Source organism: Hemicordylus capensis, chromosome 3, assembly GCF_027244095.1.
Source record: "Hemicordylus capensis ecotype Gifberg chromosome 3, rHemCap1.1.pri, whole genome shotgun sequence".
Lineage (NCBI taxonomy): Eukaryota > Metazoa > Chordata > Lepidosauria > Squamata > Cordylidae > Hemicordylus > Hemicordylus capensis.
In genome coordinates this window covers 134,020,282-134,038,275 of record NC_069659.1, presented here as the reverse complement: position 1 = coordinate 134,038,275, position 17,994 = coordinate 134,020,282, and the positions used below count along the sequence as shown (strand labels likewise).

The window sequence follows — 17,994 nt, the reverse complement described above, 5'->3', positions numbered from 1 at the left end:
GACTGTGAACTACGAGAGCAGGCCCACCCCCTGCCCCGCCACAACCAGTCAATCCTCAATGAAAAATACTCTGAGCAAAATGCAGTGAGTGACATTCAACGGCAATTACATTCACTGCTCCCAACTATGGAATCATCCAAAATTAGCAGGGCCAGTTAGAAGGATTAGGGGAGAGGACATACTTGGCTGCATGTGAATTAAAATTAGAGGGAGGGCACATACTAGTAATACCCCTAGTAATACTAGTAATACCCCTAGTATTACTGGGGGAGGAGACCCTCTCTTTCCTGTGATTTGCTACTAAGAATATTTCTCCTTATCTCTGCAGGGATGAAGATGAAGAGGGGGCACTGACAGGTAAATGGATGATGAGAGTGCCTGCTTCTCCTCAGGGCTCCCCAGCCCCCCAGGGAAAGCCTCCTTGGAGAACTGTTTCTCTTAGACAATGGAGAGAGATGGGCAGACATCCATCCGATGGATGGATAGCAGGAGGGCAGGTTCAGCCACCTCTATCCTTTGCTGTTGATGCAGCCGAAAGTGTTAGAGGAGACGGGGGGGTGGGGCTCTGTGAGTCACATCTAGCTATCCTCCATTCGAGGAGGAGATGGGGAAAGGGCTGTGGCAGCAGGCAGGTAGGTTTGGTCATTCTCCTTTAGAGGTTGTGCACTTTTGAAAAAGTCCTGCGAGAACCCTTTGCCCACACCCAGCCCCAAAACATCCTCTGGGTCTTTTTCCCCCCTGCCTTCAAGAAGAGGAAGCTAATTATTTCCAAAGTATCTCATTTTTTGACAATTACATGGGTCAAGATGGAATTGGAGGATCACCTGAAAACAAGGGCAACATTTCCTGGCCAATGTGCTCTGAGCTCGGACCAAAGAGACTCTTTCTTTCTCCGACCACAGTTTTCTACCTCTAGGAGCCAGGCCCGCATTCCTGAGATCACAGCTATGCTTCCTGCTTATGGCATCCAGGCAGATTTTCAAGACCCCCCACCCCACTAGGCCAAGAGGCTGTAACTGGGGGTTGGTTCGTGAACCAGAGATAGTCCATGTCAACCATCAGCTCCCATTCTGCTCAAAGGAGAAGCTTCTTTCCTCACACAGAAGGGAGAGCCCATAGCCCAGTAGTGGAACAATTGTTTTGCATGCACAAGGTCTCCTGTTGAGACTTCATCATCTTCTGTTAAAGGGTCTTAGCTAGCTAGGAAAAGGCCTCTGCCCAAGAGTGGCTGCCAGCCAGAGTAGGGCAAAGAGAGCCAAGAGTATGACTTGGTAGAAGGCAGCTGCACTTGTATGTACAGCAGGCAGAGCCTGGCCATTGCACTCCCTTCTGAAGTGTACTTGGTGAGGGCTGACTTGCCAGTCAGTGCTATGCAATGTACTCCTCTTCATTCCTTGCTTGTTTTCTTGGGTGGCCCACCTCACCCACAATCCCAGGCTACTTCCCAGCTGGCTCACCTAGGCAGAAAAAGGAGGCCATTTCTATCAGGCCTATAAGCCACGATCATTTCCTGATACCTGCTTTATTTCTTCTCTTTCAGGTCATCCCAGAAACCCAACCCATGTTGCACCATTTTCTGGGGAACCCCTTCCAGCACCTCACATCACCAATGACATCCTGGGGGAAGCGCTCATTGAGGAACCCTCCATGCCAGAACCACTTCCAGCACCTCGCATGACCAACGACATCCTGGGGGAAGAGCTCACTGAGGAACCCTCCATGCCAGAACCCCTTTCAGCACCTCGTATCACCAACAACATCCTGGGGGAAGAGCTCACTGAGGAACCCTCCGTGCCAGAACCCCTTCCAGCACCTCACATCACCAATGACATCCTGGGGGAAGAGCTCACTGAGGAACCCTCCGTGCCAGAACCCCTTTCAGCACCTCGTATCACCAACAACATCCTGGGGGAAGAGCTCACTGAGGAACCCTCCGTGCCAGAACCCCTTCCAGCACCTCACATCACCAATGACATCCTGGGGGAAGCGCTCACTGAGGAACCCTCCGTGCCAGAACCACTTCCAGCACCTCACATCACCAATGACATCCTGGGGGAAGCGCTCATTGAGGAACCCTCCGTGCCAGAACCCCTTTCAGCACCTCGTATCACCAACAACATCCTGGGGGAAGAGCTCACTGAGGAACCCTCCGTGCCAGAACCCCTTCCAGCACCTCACATCACCAATGACATCCTGGGGGAAGCGCTCACTGAGGAACCCTCCATGCCAGAACCACTTCCAGCACCTCGCATGACCAATGACATCTTGGGGAAGAGCTCACTGAGGAACCCTCCGTGCCAGAACCCCTTCCAGCACCTCACATCACCAATGACATCCTGGAGGAAGAGCTCACTGAGGAACCCTCCATGACAGAACCCCTTCCAGCACCTCACATCACCAATGACATCCTGGGGGAAGAGCTCATTGAGGAAACCTCAATGCCAGAACCCCTTCCAACACCTTGCATCACCAATGACCTACTGGGGAAAGTGCTCATTGAGGCTACCTCAGTGCCAGGTCCTTCCATCCTCACAGACACTCCAAAGGAAGCAGCTTCTGTGCCAGAGCCCTTACTAGAGCCTTCCATTGCTGATAATTATCTTCAGCAAGAAGTAGAACTCCTCAAAGGGTTACAGCATGACTATGTCCAGCAGTGTAAGTATTGCAACACCTCAGAAACCTTTTGCATATACACCCAGCACAAAGATCAGCTGCAGTTTTGATACCCAGCCCAGATGATGGACTAAGCCCTAACACTGCCCTTTTTGCAAGTCACCAGTACTCAGCCTGGTCAGCACATACAACATTTGTTCCTTTTTGTTCTCTTTGTTGCAGAACTGAGGGTTCGCCGCATTTCCCAACAGTTCCCTCGTTCTCTCCGGGCCATCAACCTGCAAATTGGACACATGCGGACAAGGCTCATCCGCAGTGAAGTTTAGCTGCAGCGGTGGGAAAGGGAAGGTATGTTCACAGCATGCCCCTGAAATTGCTGCTGGGCTAAGAACGGCTCTTTTGTTTATTTCATGTTGAAATGCTTGATTTGAGTCTGCATCTAAGGTTTCAGGGGGGAGGCCTGTGAGTGGGTTGTCAGTGCTTGCTGAAGTGTTCCTTCGTTTTCTGTCTTTCATGTGTCCAAGCTCCAGTGCCTGTAATCCAAGCAGCTTCTCAGAGTGAGCAGTGAGGGCAAGTGATGGTGGGTGTGGTAGGATGTCACCCTTTGCAGCTGACCTCCTGCTTCTTCTTCTCTCTTGCAGATGTTCCTGCAGGCCCTGCTGCACTTCTCCAGCCCTCTGGGTCTGATTCATCATTGTCCTCTGCCTCCCTTGAGGTTGCCTCCATCCCACCCTCCACCTCCTCCTCCTTCCCCACCTCCTCTGGAGCCGGACCTCAGCAATGTGAAAGAAACTCTGCAGAGTTTGGTAGAGATGCAGGTCCATCAGCTGCGTGACCGTAAGTCTCACAGAGGCAGCACTCCATAACCTCAACCTTTTCCATCCTCATTGTGATTTTACAATCTAAAAAACTTATAGTCTAAAAACAGAGGCAGGGATACAATAGAAGACGTAGAGGGAAGCTGAGGTGGGAGCAAGTGGGGAAAAGATGTGTATGTATTTCAGCTGCACCTCCCTAGGACCAGGGAGACCCAGGTTTGAATTCTCATCCAGTCATGAAACTCTCTGGGTGACTTTGGGCCAGTCACTTGTCCAGAGGCGTAACGATGGGGGGGCAGGGGGGCACGTGCCCCGGGCGCCATCTTTGCGGATCACGTGGGGGGTGCCGCCATGAGCCCCACCGATCCCAATTTTTTTTTAAAAAAAAAAATTTAAAAATAAAAATTACAGCACTCAAGGGAGCGCATTGGCGCCCCCTCCCCCATGAGTGGTCCCTTCTGCGCCAGCGGCCCCCCCCCCCCCATTGCTTTGCTGCTGGCCTGGCTTCAGCTTGGCGGCGGGCAGGCGCCGCGGCGGGCACCTAGTTCACAGTGCTTGTTGCCACGACGGAACTTATCAGGCCAGAGGGAGGGTCTAGTCACGCACGTCGCGCTGCGCATGCGTGCGTCCGTCCTCCGCTCGGCTCGTCTTCTGCACGTGGCGCGGAGAGGAGAGCCAAGCGTTGCTGGGGCTGCAGGCGCAAGCAGCAGCACACATGGACGGACAACAAGAGAAAGGATTCGGCGGCGGCATTATAATTAAAGCGTGCACTCGAGGTGTGTGTGTTGAATGTTCTCTTCTCTGTCTCGTGTCGTGGGTGTCTTAGTTGCCTTAATCTAGCCCCCCCCCCGCCCCGATGCTCCTCTCTTGTCTGCCTCCACTCCAGTCCTCCCTCCCAGCATGGCAAAGGCAGGTTCGCCCTCCGCGCCGCCTCCCCCCTTCTGCCAAAGTGGTCATTTCATTCCAGGAGGCAATTATCCCCTTGAAGGGCGGGGGGAGGGGTGTGTGAATCATTCCCCCCGGCAGGGACAGGCAGGCAGCAGCAGCAGTAGCAAAGCCTGGCCTGGCCGGCTGCCTCTCTCTTCCCCGGCTGCCCTGCCCGGCGCCCCAGAAGGAAGGGGCCAACAGCGTGTGGGGGTGGCGGGAGGAGCCAAAAGAAGGGCACCCCCCCACACACACGCTCCTCCACGGCACGGAGAAGTGTCGGGAAGGGAAGGGCAGCCCGGAATGCCACGGAAGCGGCAGAGCTTGTACCCCCCCGACCCCGCCGCCCTGTGTGGGATAAAAGTGCTTCTGCGGCTGCCCAATGCCCATATAAAGCGCCCATTTGGCTGTCTTCAACTTCGCCTTTATGAGGAGCCCGGAGGGCCATTTGTTCGGGGGTGGCTGGCTCACAAATAAAGTGGGGGCTGCTGCTGTTTTCCCTTTGCTGCAGAAGGTCTCCTGCCATAAAGATCTACTGCAAACAGGCTTCTCCGTGGTCAGTCGGTCTCTTCCTTCCTTCCTTCCTTCCTTCCTTCCTTCCTTCCTTCCTTCCTTCCCCCTCTCTCTCCCTCACTTCCTATCATCTATCTATCTATCTATCTATCTATCTATCTATCTATCTATCTATCTATCTATCTCTTTCCTTCCTTCCCTCTTCCCTTCTTTCCTTCCTTCCTTCCTTCCTTTCTCTTTCTCTTTCAGTCTCCCTCACTCCTTATCTCTCTCTCTTTCCTTCCCTCTTCTCTTCCTTTCTTCTTCCTTTCTTTCTTTCTTCCTTTCTTCCTTTCTGTCACCTCTTTCCACGTCGCAGTTGTTACCGTAAGCACAATTACTGGGACCCACTGCATTTTTTTAAAAGGCGAGGTTACTCAAATCACAACTATATTTGCACCTCCAGATATTCTAAATGCAAGTGCCCCACTCATCTAGGGGAAATTCTAATTGAAGAGAGTGAGGAAGAACCCTTACCCTGCAGCAACACTTCTGCCTGTTCTGGGACAGTGAAAACGCCAACCGAAGTCCCTAAAGCTGATACTGCTTCTTTTACTAACCCTTAGCCCCTCCAGGATTTCACTGTCTTCATGTCAAATTCTCTGATCACCCAAACCCTTTCTTCTTACTGGAAAGATGAACTTTGTCAGAAATGGAAGAAATAACTGACTGCGCCTTCCATCTATGATACTCAAAGCTGTTTTGCATAAAGAACGTCCATATGTGCACAAAAATAGCACCAGAAATGCTTGTTTCTGTCACCTGTAAAAATGTTTAGAGGAAGGGGAAGAAGGTTGTAATCTGAGCACTTCATGTAGACTGGGACAAGTGTGATTTGTGAATGTTGTTTATGCAAGGTAAAAAAGGATGGGGGACTGAAGGAAGAATATATATGTACTATGGAATCTATAATCAAGCCAAAGTATTTCTTCACCAACTGGGAAATGAAAGCAGGGGGTGGGGGAAGGACCATCTGTGAAAATGATCTGAGTAGTTGTGTCAGGAGGCTAGGGATCTCAAAGAGAGAATGCTTAGCACCCTCCCCAGACTACAACTCCTAGGATTCTCATAACACTTAAAGTGGCGTAAAATAGAAACAAATGGCCTTGTAATATGGATATACCATTTGAAATGTTTGCATTCCCACAAGAAGTGGGAAAGAGATGGAAAATCTTCTTTGGATTCCCTCAAAGTTCATAGTGCATAGTCATAGGCAACAAAACTTGAGAGAAAACACAGTACACCATTACTAAGAATAAACCAGGAACCCTAGTCCCTCGAATTAGTCCTTGGTTTTCGTTTTGTTAAAATGCAGTCACTCACAAGGGAAAGCCAGGAACAGAACCAGGGCGTGAGGGAGGGACATCATAATCATCATTGCATCATAATTCTGATGTTTGAGATACAAGCCAACTTCACAGGGTTGTTGTGAGGAAAAACCTAAGTATGTAGTGCACCACTCTGGGCTACTTGGAGGGAGAGTGGGATATAGAATGTAAAAATAAATAAATTGAAATACAAAAAAAAAATACTATTTTCTCTCAAAAAACAATAATAGCACCTCTGCTGAGCTGACTGGAAGAACTGCAGGCACAAGCAAGCAACCAGCGCTTAGTAGCAAGCCTTCTAATGTAAGTGACTATAAATGTTTGCTTTAAGTCAAATGCAATTTGATGTTGAGCAGTGTAATTTATTGTAAATGAATTAATCTGAACACTTCAATACTTCAACACTTCTTCATAGACCAATTTGCATCTATGAAAGCAAGGAGGGCCAAGTTATGATTTTTGCTTATTTATTGGATTTTGGTTATTTATTGGATTTTTGGTTATTTGTTGGATTTTTGGTTATTTATCGCATTTTTGGTTATTTATCGCATTTCTGGTTATTTATCGCATTTTGAAATTTTTGGTAATTTTTGTATTTTTTTAAATTTTTAAAATAAAAGTTTTCTGAAACATGTGTGTCAGTCAGATGTATGCTGGGGGGGCGGCGGTGGGGGGCATGGTGGGGGGGGCGCAATTTCAGTGCTTGCCCCGGGCGCCGTTTTCCCTAGTTACGCCTCTGCACTTGTCCCACAGCCTAACTTACCTCTTAGGGTTATTGTGAGGAAAAAATAACCATGTATAAACCTCCCTGAGCTGCTTGAGGAAGAGCAGAATATGAATGCTAAAAGGAAAACAAATATCAGCCCTTTTGAGTTTAAGCTAAGATGAAACAGGAAACCAAGGAGGATGATATACAATTGTGCATATTGCAAATCCTCCTTATAGTGTCATCAATATACATGGGCAAAAGTTCCCTGCCACCAGGAGCATACAGTCTAAAGTTTGGCTTTGGAGAGAGAAGTGAGGAAGAGGAGGAATAGGAGAGGAAAGCATAAAGGGCATTCAATTCAAGCCGATGGAGCTGCCTCTACTGAGGCATTACGCCAAAGGCTGCGCAGTGGAGGTGGGTTTTCAGGTATCATTGGAGGGATAGGAGAGAGATGGGGGCCACATCTGAGTGGCTGTTCCAGACCCAAGGGTCAGCGAGAGGGAAGAGAAAGAGTTGTTTTAGAGAGCAGGAGACCTTCAGGTGGCTCCTGAAGACAGAGAAGCTGGAAGAGCAAAAATCAACCTGACGAGGTACAAGTTCACCGGGGGGTACATAGCCATGGAGGGTTTTCAAGACAGAGAGGAGGAGTCTGTGCTGGGCATGGAAGGAGACTAGAAGTCCGTGCAGGGACTGACACGATGGAGGACAGGCCCCTTCACCCTGTTTGTTTTCTCTCCTTCAAGGCCAAAGAGACCTCTGCAGCTGTCAGGAATGCTTACAAAGCTTCAAGGCACTGAGGGGACAATTGAGGCGGCTAAGGAGCAGACTGGCCAGGGTGGAAGCCACTATGGGGATCGTGGTTCCTCCAAGGGAGCTGGACGTTGCTGAGGAAGAAGGGGAAGGCAAATTAAAAGAGACAACTGTGCTACTATTTACATAAGTAGCAATAAAATGCTGTGTATATATTTTTAAAATATTAAATATTTGTTTTAATAGGATGTAGAGATAGAACAGCAATAAAACTAGCATATTTATTGTTTTAAAAAATAAAATGTTTTATTTTAAAGAAAATACATTTGTCTTTCTTTGAATATTCTTTGGGTAGAGTTGGGTAAAAAGGTCTTTGGGTCAAACTCAGCTACAGAAAAGACTCTCTTGGCCAGTCCACTCAGGGCCAAGAGATGTTTGAGAGGTTCAAGATGTAGCTCAAGATAGACAGTTCCTTGCCAGGAGGCTCATACAGAGCTTGTCTGCCCCAACATGTATGGCTAGGAGGCTGGATTTTGGCCCTGAAGAGGGATCTGCCCCGTGTGGAAGAGGATGGAATGGTGATGCGGAAAAGGAAGCTTGATTTAGGGCAGGGCTGCACAACTCCAGTCCTCCAGCTGCTGTTTGGCTACAGTTCCCATCAACCCTGACTATTGGCTACTGCGACTACTGGGGACTATGGGAGCTGTAATCAAACAACAGCTGGAAGGCCCAAGTTCGAGGCCAAATGTTATTCTCCAGCCCTCTTATTTTCCACCAAGAGCCAAAGCAGCAGCTGGAGGCTTAGATCCAGGCGGAGTCAAACTGAGTGACTGATTTGGCCCTGGGGGAACAGCTAGGAGGTGGCACCTCCATTTCCTTTGCAGGAAGAAAAGCCGTGGGGGTGGCTCTCTGTAGAGCATGACAGGAAAGAACCGAAAAAAGGCAGCCTCCATATCAGGCCACCTCCCAGGACCTTCCAGCCTTGCTTGTACTCTGGCAGAAGAACCCAAGGAGACCACCTTTACAGGTGAAACTCGAAAAATTAGAATATCGTGCAAAAGTTCATTAATTTCAGTAATGCAAATTAAAAGGTGAAACTGATATATGAGATAGACGCATTACATGCAAAGCGAGATAAGTCAAGCCTTAATTTGTTATAATTGTGATGATCATGGCGTACAGCTCATGAGAACCCCAAATTCACAATCCCAGAAAATTAGAATATTACATGAAACCAATAAAACAAGGATTGTAAATAGAACAATATCGGAGTATAAGCATGCATATGTATTCAGTACTTGGTTTGGGCCCCTTTTGCAGCAACTACTGCCTCAATGCGGCGTGGCATGGATGCTATCAGCCTGTGGCATTGCTGAGGTGTTATGGAAGACCAGGATGCTTCAATAGCGGCCTTCAGCTCTTCTGCATTGTTTGGTCTCATGTCTCTCATCCTTCTCTTGGCAATGCCCCATAGATTCTCTATGGGGTTCAGGTCAGGCGAGTTTGCTGGCCAATCAAGCACAGTAATCCCATGGTCATTGAACCAGGTTTTGGTACTTCTGGCAGTGTGGGCAGGTGCCAAGTCCTGCTGGAAAATGAAGTCAGCATCCCCATACAGCTCGTCTGCGGAAGGAAGCATGAAGTGCTCCAAAATCTCCTGATAGACGGCTGCGTTGACCCTGGACTTAATGAAGCACAGTGGACCAACACCAGCAGATGACATGGCTCCCCAAATCAACACAGACTGTGGAAACTTCACACTGGACTTCAAGCATCTTGCATTGTGTGCCTCTCCATTCTTCCTCCAGACTCTGGGTCCTTGGTTTCCAAATGAGATGCAAAAGTTGCTCTCATCAGAAAAGAGGACTTTGGACCACTGAGCCACAGACCAGTTCTTTTTTTCTTGAGCCCAGGTAAGACGCTTCTGACGTTGTTTGTTGTTCAGGAGCGGCTTGACAAGAGGAATACGACATTTGAAGCCCATGTCCAGGATCCATCTGTGTGTGGTGGCTCTTGATGCACTAACTCCAGCCTCAGTCCACTCCTTGTGAAAGTCCCCAACACTTTTGAATGGCCTTTTCCTGACAATCCTCTCCAGGCTGCGGTCATCCCTGCTGCTTGTGCACCTTTTTCTTCCACACTTTTCCCTTCCACAGAACTTTCTATTAATGTGCTTTGATACAGCACTTTGGGAACATCCAACTTCTTTTGCAATTACCTTTTGAGGCTTTCCCTCCTTATGGAGGGTGTCAATGATGGTTTTCTGCACAACTGTCAAGTCAGCAGTCTTTCCCATGATTGTGATTCCTAATGAACCAGACTGAGAGACCATTTAAAGGCTCAGGAACCCTTTGCAGGTGTTATGGATTGATTAGCTGATTGGAGTGGGACACCTGGAGCCTAGACTGTTGAACCTTTTCACAATATTCTATTTTTCATGACTGAAATTAATGAACTTTTGCACGATATTCTAATTTTTTGAGTTTCACCTGTATATCATGAGAGCTCTGTATCAGACCTCCACCCAGGGCAATCCATCCCTGCTGATACTTCAGGGAAAGAGAATGAAGAGGCCCCCTACATAGCAGGCCTCCTCCCAAATGCAGGATCAGCAATGAGATTAGACCTTTAGCCTCCAGGCTGTTTTTCTGCCAGAGAAGAGAGAAGAAGGAAAGCCTGAAAGAGAGCACTTGTCACTGCAGATGTTAGATTTGATATGACAATGAAATAAGACAGCAATGCAGGGACCACTGCATTAGCTACACAACTCAGTGGTCGAATGCCTGTCCTTGACCATCTCTAACAGCCCTTAAAGATGGTCAAGTGTAAGGACAAGAATATGTTTGCTCTTGAGGCTCATTGTGCATGCACTGAGAAGAATCATTAGAATCAACAGAAGATGCCTTCTTAATGGGATACACTGGGCTGAGTGTTTGCACCTAGAACGACACATCACCATGGGAGTGCTGTGCCCATGAATGCAGTAATGCAAAGAGGTGCTGTTTCAGACAAATGGTGCGCCTGATTCAGACAGCTCTAGGCAACAAGCTTGATACTCTGGCAATGATTCAGGAATATCATCCAATCTTCAATGTCAGTTTCCTTTTAAAAGTGAAGAGAGAGTTTCTGTAATCCTGACACCATTATTACATTTTATTAACATTATGCTAAGTGGATGGTCATACATTGATTTTCTTAAAAGGATTCAATTTCCTGGCCAGGGTGACCAACATTTAGTCTACTAATTGTTTTAACTTAAGAGAAATAAACAGCTCCAGGAGATATGACTGTTTTGGATGCCCCTTAATAAAAATGGAACTACTTTGATAGAATTTCCTTATTTTGCCAAGACCAGATGGCTGAATTTTGAAAGCACATTTAGCAAATAATTTCTCTTTCTCTCTCTCTCTTCTTCTGATAGAGAATAGTTCATATCTCTATCAATATATGCCAGCCCAGGGCCAACTCCAAAAGTAAATGGGATATTTGGCCCAGGGGTCAGGGAGCCAACAAAACAGCAGCTGAAAGTCCCTTGCTGTTGCCTAGCAACTAATACACATCCCTTTGCCTTGGCTCAGCAAAATTGCCAAATCAGATCTCAACATGGATATCACAAGCCACTGCACACCTAACCATGACAGTGCCTGCAACGAGGCAAGAAAGGATGCATCTTGTCAAGAGAAAGGCACACCACCTGCATGCAAGGGTGGAACTTGGGGGGGGGGGCAGCCAGGGCACGTGCCCTAGGCGCCACTGAGGAGAGGGCGCCACACCAGTTCCTGCCATCTCCACCCCATTGCCCACTGGCCCTGCCCCAGGGCCCCTCAGCCACTTGCCATCCTGCTTGCCTTGCCCTCCGGCTCTGGCCTAGGATCCAAGCGGCCTGCAAACTGCAGAGAGCTCTTCTTCTCTCCCCGCCTCTCAGCTGATTGGCAGGTGGGCGGGGCTTCCAGAGAGGCCTCCCTGAAGCCTGAACTTGGCATTCCCCTGCAAGCCAGGAAGGAGGCAGGAAGAGTTCTCTGCAGCAGACTCTCTGCCCAGACCATCCAACACAGCTTTTGCAATGTAGACTGTGAATTCCTTTTTGTGGTTATCCTCCCCCCACCCCAGGTATATAGGGATCTGCTTGCCATGGGGCTTTGATATGGCGGGGGTGTGTGGGGGGGAGACTGAGAAGTCTCTGAATATTTAATTTAAAACAGATTGAAAAAATTCTGGCTTTAAATTTCTGGCTTTTTACTATCTAAAAAGGCTGTTACTTGTTTCATGGCAGAAAATTACAAAAAACTGCGAAGCATGTGTTGTGCTTTTATTTTTATTTTTCTTGTGTGTGAACTGCTCTCCAATAACTCACAGGACTTCAGGGTACATCTGGCCAACATGTGAATGCAGAACCTCCATTCCAGAGGAGATGTGTGTTAAAGGGCTTTAAAAGCCTCATGTGAAAAACCTCCTGGAATCAAACTTTACTGAATTTGTTCAAGAATTCTGAGAAAACAAACATAGGCTCACCCTGCATGGTTGAAAGTCTCCTTTGCTAATCTGCAGCGAGGAGGCCATTTTAATAATTAGTGTTTCTAGTGTGTTCTAGGCATTAAAAGTAGTACAAATATATAGTACTCGATGTATATCACTATATATTGTGAAGTGTCCGTGTGTGTATTCAGTGAAATGCATTTCCAGGCAGCATACTTATTTTGAAATATCACACTTAAATCCTTGGGGGCCTGGGGTGTGTGGAGGCCCTGGACTTTGAGGGGCTGGGGGCCCATTTTAAAATCTCATCTTGGCCCATTCCAACCTTGCTATGCCCCTGGCAGTCACTACACATGGGTTTCTGCACAACACCTGCACAGAACAAACTTCCATATAGAAGGTGTGTCTCTTGTAAACTGACCTTGAATTTTCCATCCATGACTGGGATATTTGAAAGTTAGAGTCAATAATAAAAGAACAGCACACTGCTTGTGATGGGAAGGGGCAAATTACAATGATTTCTTAGTCGGGCAGGGGCTTGTTTTGGCCCTGGCAGAACTTGGCTGCCTGCTCCTGTTGAAAATTCCTCTATCTAGTGTGGCAAACTAATGTATCCTCCTCCCTCCTGGTGTCAAAGTAAGCACTAGTGTGGTGAATGCACATATACCCCATCATGAGCCAACAGTCATCATAAGACAAAGGCTGGCAGGAATCATTCATTGGTTCATAGAAACACACACACACCACCACCACCACCACCTTCTTCTTCCCCTATTTTGCTAGTGGCTATTTGGGCAGGTGATCCTCTAGTCTAGGACAAAGTCATGTTTTTTAAAAAGCATGATATGAGACAGAGAAAATGACACTTGGAATCCTCACATAACTCCTGACTGTTGTTCTAAGTCTTTTTCAGAGATAAAGTTTACCGCATGTTATACCTTAAAAGAAAATTATTATAAGATGATGTACAGGTGGTATTTGACACCCAAAAATTTAGCATTAATGTATACTGTAAAAATGTTCCAAACAAATGCTGGAAATGTGGACACTGTGAAGGAACTTTTTTTCATATGTGGTGGTCTTGCGGGAAGGCAAAGGCTTTCTGGGATATGATATATAAGGAGTTGAAGAAAAAATTTTAAATGACATTTCCTAAGAAACCAGAATCCTTCCTGCTGGGAATAACGCAAGGAGAGTTTTCCAGAAGAAATTTAACAATCTTTATGTATGCAACCACAGCGGCTAGAATAGTATATGCGCAGAAATGGAAGAACAATGAAATGCCCTCAAAAGAAGATTGGAATATGCTGAGATGGCAAAACTTACAGTACTGATAAGGGATGAAAGCCTGGAATGTTTTAAAGAAGATTGGAAACCATTCTTACTATACTTAAAGAACTATTTCTTTAATATTGATTTTTCAGCAGGGTTTGAAATTTAGTAATAATAGCAGGTTGAGTAGAGTAAAATCGAATTTGTAAGGTATAGGATATATGTTTTGAATTACTATAGCAATGGTTGAATTGTATAATTAGTGATTCGCAGAGATTGGCGAGCGGGAAGTAGGGGTGTGCACAAAACCGCAGAGCTGCAGTCTGGCACCGGGGTGGGGGGTTCCATTAAGGGCGGGGGGAGGGTTTACTCACCCCTCCCGCGCTTTCCACTTTTGTCACCGTATGTACTTTAGTAATTGGGCGGCAGGATATCGCCCTGCCACCCCGTTCTCCCCGCTTGGCTGCTCCTTGGGTTAGAAATCGGGGGGGAGGCAGGATATCGCTCTGCCGCCCCTTTCTCCCCGCTTGGCTGCTCCGCTTAGAAATCGGGCCAGGCGGCAGGATATCTTCCTGCCGTCCATTTCCCCACTTGGCTGAAAAAGGCTTCTCAAAGCCTTTTTCAGCCAAGTGGGGAAACGGACGGCAGGAAGATATCCTGCTGCCCGATTTCTAAGCGGAGCAGCCAAGCGGGGAGAAAGGGGCGGCAGGGCGATATCCTGCCCCCCCCCCGATTTCTAACCCGAGGAGCAGCCAAGCGGGGAGAAAGGGGCGGCAGGGCGATATCCTGCCGCCCAATTACTAAAGTACATACGGTGACAAAAGTGGAAAGCGCGGGAGGGGTGAGTAAACCCTCCCCCCGCCCTTAATGGAACCCCCCATCTTCCCGAACCGAACCACCCCGTGTCCAGACCGGTCCGGAGGCTTATAGAATAGCCTCCGGACCGGTCCGGGCACATCACTAGCGGTAAGTCAACATTTGTTTAATTGGAGATTGTTAAGTTATTGTAAAAACCAATAAAATTTTAAAAGCAAAGTCTTTTACAGAGATGGCTCTATGTTTTCAGGTTTTGATCAACAACCATGCCTAGATGGTACAGTGTTCCTTTTAACAGGGATTTCCAGATATTGTTGACTACAAGTCCCATCATTCCTGTTTGGACAAGGGCGCAATTTCAGTGCTTGCCCTAGGCGCTATTTTCCCTAGATACGCCTCTGGTAAAGTGTGCCATTGAGTCAGTGTTGACTCCTGGTGACCACAGAGCCCCATGGTTGTCTTTGGCATTTATCTACACAATTTAAGATACTGGAGTCTAGATCAATCAACTAATTCACAAACAAGCTTCAGTTAGCAGGTCTTCTGCTTACTGATGCAACTATTTGAATAGCTCAAGGGTCAGAGGGGAATTCTCCTTTACACATTCACTCAAATTAAAACCACCCTTTGTACAACAAAAAGAATTTAGCACTCTGGTTGTCAAATATGACCTCTCAGAACAGGATCCATTCCAGGAGATTTGACACAACATTATAGAAGCATCACTGACAGATTGTGATTCACTCCAAATCAGATTTAAGTCAAATTGATCCTTGATGATAGAGCAGAGAATGTAATTTGGAATAATTTACTGCTATAAACATGACAGGATACCTATGCCTGCCTGCCTCATTAATTGCAGTACTCTTGGAAATAATCAATTAATTGTTTTGTGTGCAGTGTAGAAATTCTGTTTTAGGATTAAATCAATTGGCCATGATGATTAAAAACTGATAACCTTTTAAAAAAAAACCAACTGAGTAATTGTCCTCAGGAGTCCTTGTCAAATTTGCAGGTCTCTGCATTCCTTTTCATCTTTCAGGCTGCTGGTTTGGGCTCAAGCATTTTTGTTCATTTGTTTGGTGGCTTTCTTATCTCTGCTTTACAATCTTCTACACTGTTCTATTCTTTCGGTGCTGGGGTTAAAATAAATTTCTGCTACTCCTTCAAGGATCTTTCTTGGGTTGATTACTCTACTTTTTTTGTTAGTGCTTTATTATTACTAACCACATCATGCAATATCCTCAACTCTGTCTGCTGTAAAAAGGCAGAGATAACTGTGATACAGTGGTGGCTCTCACCTGATGGCAGAGTCTACTTAAAAATATTTGTCAGCCATTTTACCTCCTCTGTCTTCTGTAGCCATTTCTTTGTCTGCCTCACTGCCTGTAACTCTTCCGTGCCTGGAGCCTGGCCCCAGTGTATAGGTAGGGTGGGCAATGGTACCAGAATTTTGTAAACACCCATAAGAACATACAGATTTGACTATTAATAAGACAAGAATCAATTTCAAGGCTTGCCTTTAATTTCAGGAGGTGCGCAGAGCTTAAAACACCCTGAGCACCAATCAGAAGGCATCATGTGGATTGATTCATCAGGCAGCCAATTGGAGTGCCCAGAGGGTAGAAAGTCTTTTCTTTTAGCTACCTGTAACCTATTGAGTAATCTTTTGCAGTTTGTTTGTTTGGTATTTGTCCCAGGCGGGGGGTTGGGGAACTGTAGAGAGATTGTGGGGAAACAGTCAAGAGGGAAAGGGAAAGAGAAAATGGAGTTGTTGCTGATTAAACCTTTAGTAAAATCTTAATATATTTCCTTGAGCATTTGAGGGAAGCAGCTATAAAACACTACTCAGAAGACTCCAATCACCATTTTGGTTAGAGAGCAGGTAGGCTGGCTGTTGGAAAGTCTGATCTTTTGCTGGTTTCTTTTCTTTTGCTGTTTGTTTGGAGGTGAGGAATGCAACCTCTGCTTTCTCTTCCTTGCTCTCTGATTTGATCTATATGCAAAGCATTATGGCCCATTCCCAAAATGACAAGCCATAAAATATTGGAAGGAACAACAAACTATAAGACTGGGCTAATTAGATTACAGACTGGCATAAGAAGCCAGATAGTTCCTCTAGGGCAGTGTTTCTCAACCACCGGTCCCTGGACCGCTGCCGGTCCCCGAAGGGTTGAGTGCCGGTCCCTGACTGGGAGTCAACCCACCCCCAACTGAAATCAAGGCACTCACTTCCTCAATTTTGCACATGGCACGGAAGAGGAAGAGTATCACGGAGGCATGGGACCCTTCTTGTGCCTTGCCTCCACGTGCTGCTGAGATCTTCCTACAGCTATCTTATTCCCTATCTTTTACAGCTTCAAACTGTATGCGATGCGGGGCCATGGAGGAAAAAGTATGGCAGTGGGCGCCACTTGAAGGGCTGCTGGTTCTTGCATGCTCATTGTTTGCAGCCAAAGGTTGGTTGATTGAAACCCAGCTGCCTGTTGTGGTCGAGGCGCCTTGAGAGGGAACACTGTTTCCCTCTTGCATCAGTGGGGCTTGCTTGTATGTTGTTTTCATTGGCCCCATGTAGCTTTTGAATTTTTCTAATGGCCCAACATCCCCTCTCCACTGAGTAATCACAAGCACCTCCACTCCAGACATACTGGAGACAAATTTGTTCACCCAGGCTTTTAGATTCAGGGGTTCTCAACCTTGGGTACCCAGACGTTGGTGGACTTCTACTCCCATAATCCCCAGCCATAATAGCCAAATGCCATTGTTGTTGGGGGTTATGGGAGTTTAACTGAGGGACCCAAGGTTAAGAACCCCTAATATTCAATGTTTGCAAAAGATTCCAAATTTTATTATTTTAATGCTTATATTATTTTCATTCTAAACTGCCCAGAGATGCAAGTTTTGGGCAGTATAGAAGTCTGATAGATAGACAGACAGACAGACTTGAAACCCCTTTACTAACTCCTGGTCGGGAAACTGCGCATGAAGAATGTAGCGGTCCTTGAAACGCTGCATGAAGAATTTAGCGGTCCTTGACTCCAAAAAGTTTGAGAAACACTGCTCTAGGGCATATGCATGGATTTCTGAGTCCAAATTGCCTTTTCAAATAATTGCAGAAGTGTCTTTCCACGTGGGTGTAGCGTATGTAAAGAAGGAATGCTTTCTGATGGAAATGAATTAATTTTAAAAATCCATTTTCTATGTAGAGAACTAGCAGGTTTTTCTCTGGATTGTGGCCAGTAACTGTAACATTCATATGTCAACTGGCAGGTATGTATGTATGCATTTATTTATTTATTTATTAAATTTATATAACACCTTTCATTAAAACAATTCCAGGGTGGTTCACAGAAAAATTAACACAAGACTATAAAAACACACTATTAAAATATTAAGCAAAAATATAAAAACATGAATCTGACTAAAGATTTAAAATACAAGCATAAAATAACCATACAAAATACAATATACAAAGAAACAGCAGTAGAGACAATCATATAAACACCTGAGTAAAAAGCCAAGATTTAACACAGTTTCTAAAAACTGTAATGGAAACTCAGGAGCGAATAGCCACCAGGAGAACATTCCAGAGTCTAAGGGCAGCAACAGAGAAGGCCCTGCCCCAAGTGCACAACAGCTGAGCCTCCCTCATTGTGTGCACCTGGAGCACAGCCCCCTCAGATTACCTCATCAAGTGGGCAGCAACCCTTGGAGCAGGCCATCCCTTAGGTATCCA

General features: G+C 46.4%; 2 protein-coding genes and 1 long non-coding RNA gene across 11 annotated transcripts in view; 2 read left to right on the top strand and 1 right to left on the bottom strand.

The window, feature by feature from the left end:
- The window catches only part of LOC128350417 (acetylserotonin O-methyltransferase-like), a 48,209-nt gene extending 32,456 nt beyond the window's left edge, over positions 1–15,753 (bottom strand). The window contains exon 1 of one of the 4 annotated variants that reach the window (XM_053308706.1): positions 15,603–15,753. In XM_053308706.1, the coding sequence (XP_053164681.1) occupies positions 15,603–15,725 (123 nt within the window). In that variant the 5' untranslated portion in view covers positions 15,726–15,753. Of the gene's footprint in view, positions 1–15,559 lie in introns of all 4 variants that reach the window. The other 3 variants (XM_053308707.1, XM_053308709.1, XM_053308708.1) reach the window with 3 other exon arrangements.
- LOC128350418 (uncharacterized) lies at positions 2,143–8,009 on the top strand. Its single transcript, XR_008319315.1, has 4 exons — positions 2,143–2,655; positions 2,836–3,450; positions 6,466–6,538; positions 7,688–8,009. It is a non-coding gene; the product is annotated as an uncharacterized LOC128350418 (long non-coding RNA).
- Positions 11,666–17,994, top strand: part of RFX8 (regulatory factor X8) — a 55,205-nt gene continuing 48,876 nt past the window's right edge. The window contains exons 1-3 of one of the 6 annotated variants that reach the window (XM_053308686.1): positions 15,648–15,685; positions 15,791–16,143; positions 17,465–17,528. In XM_053308686.1, coding sequence (XP_053164661.1) covers positions 17,515–17,528 — 14 coding nt within the window. In that variant the 5' untranslated portion in view covers positions 15,648–15,685; positions 15,791–16,143; positions 17,465–17,514. Of the gene's footprint in view, positions 11,760–15,647; positions 15,686–15,790; positions 16,144–16,172; positions 17,529–17,994 lie in introns of those variants that run through there. The other 5 variants (XM_053308687.1, XM_053308692.1, XM_053308689.1 and 2 more) reach the window with 5 other exon arrangements.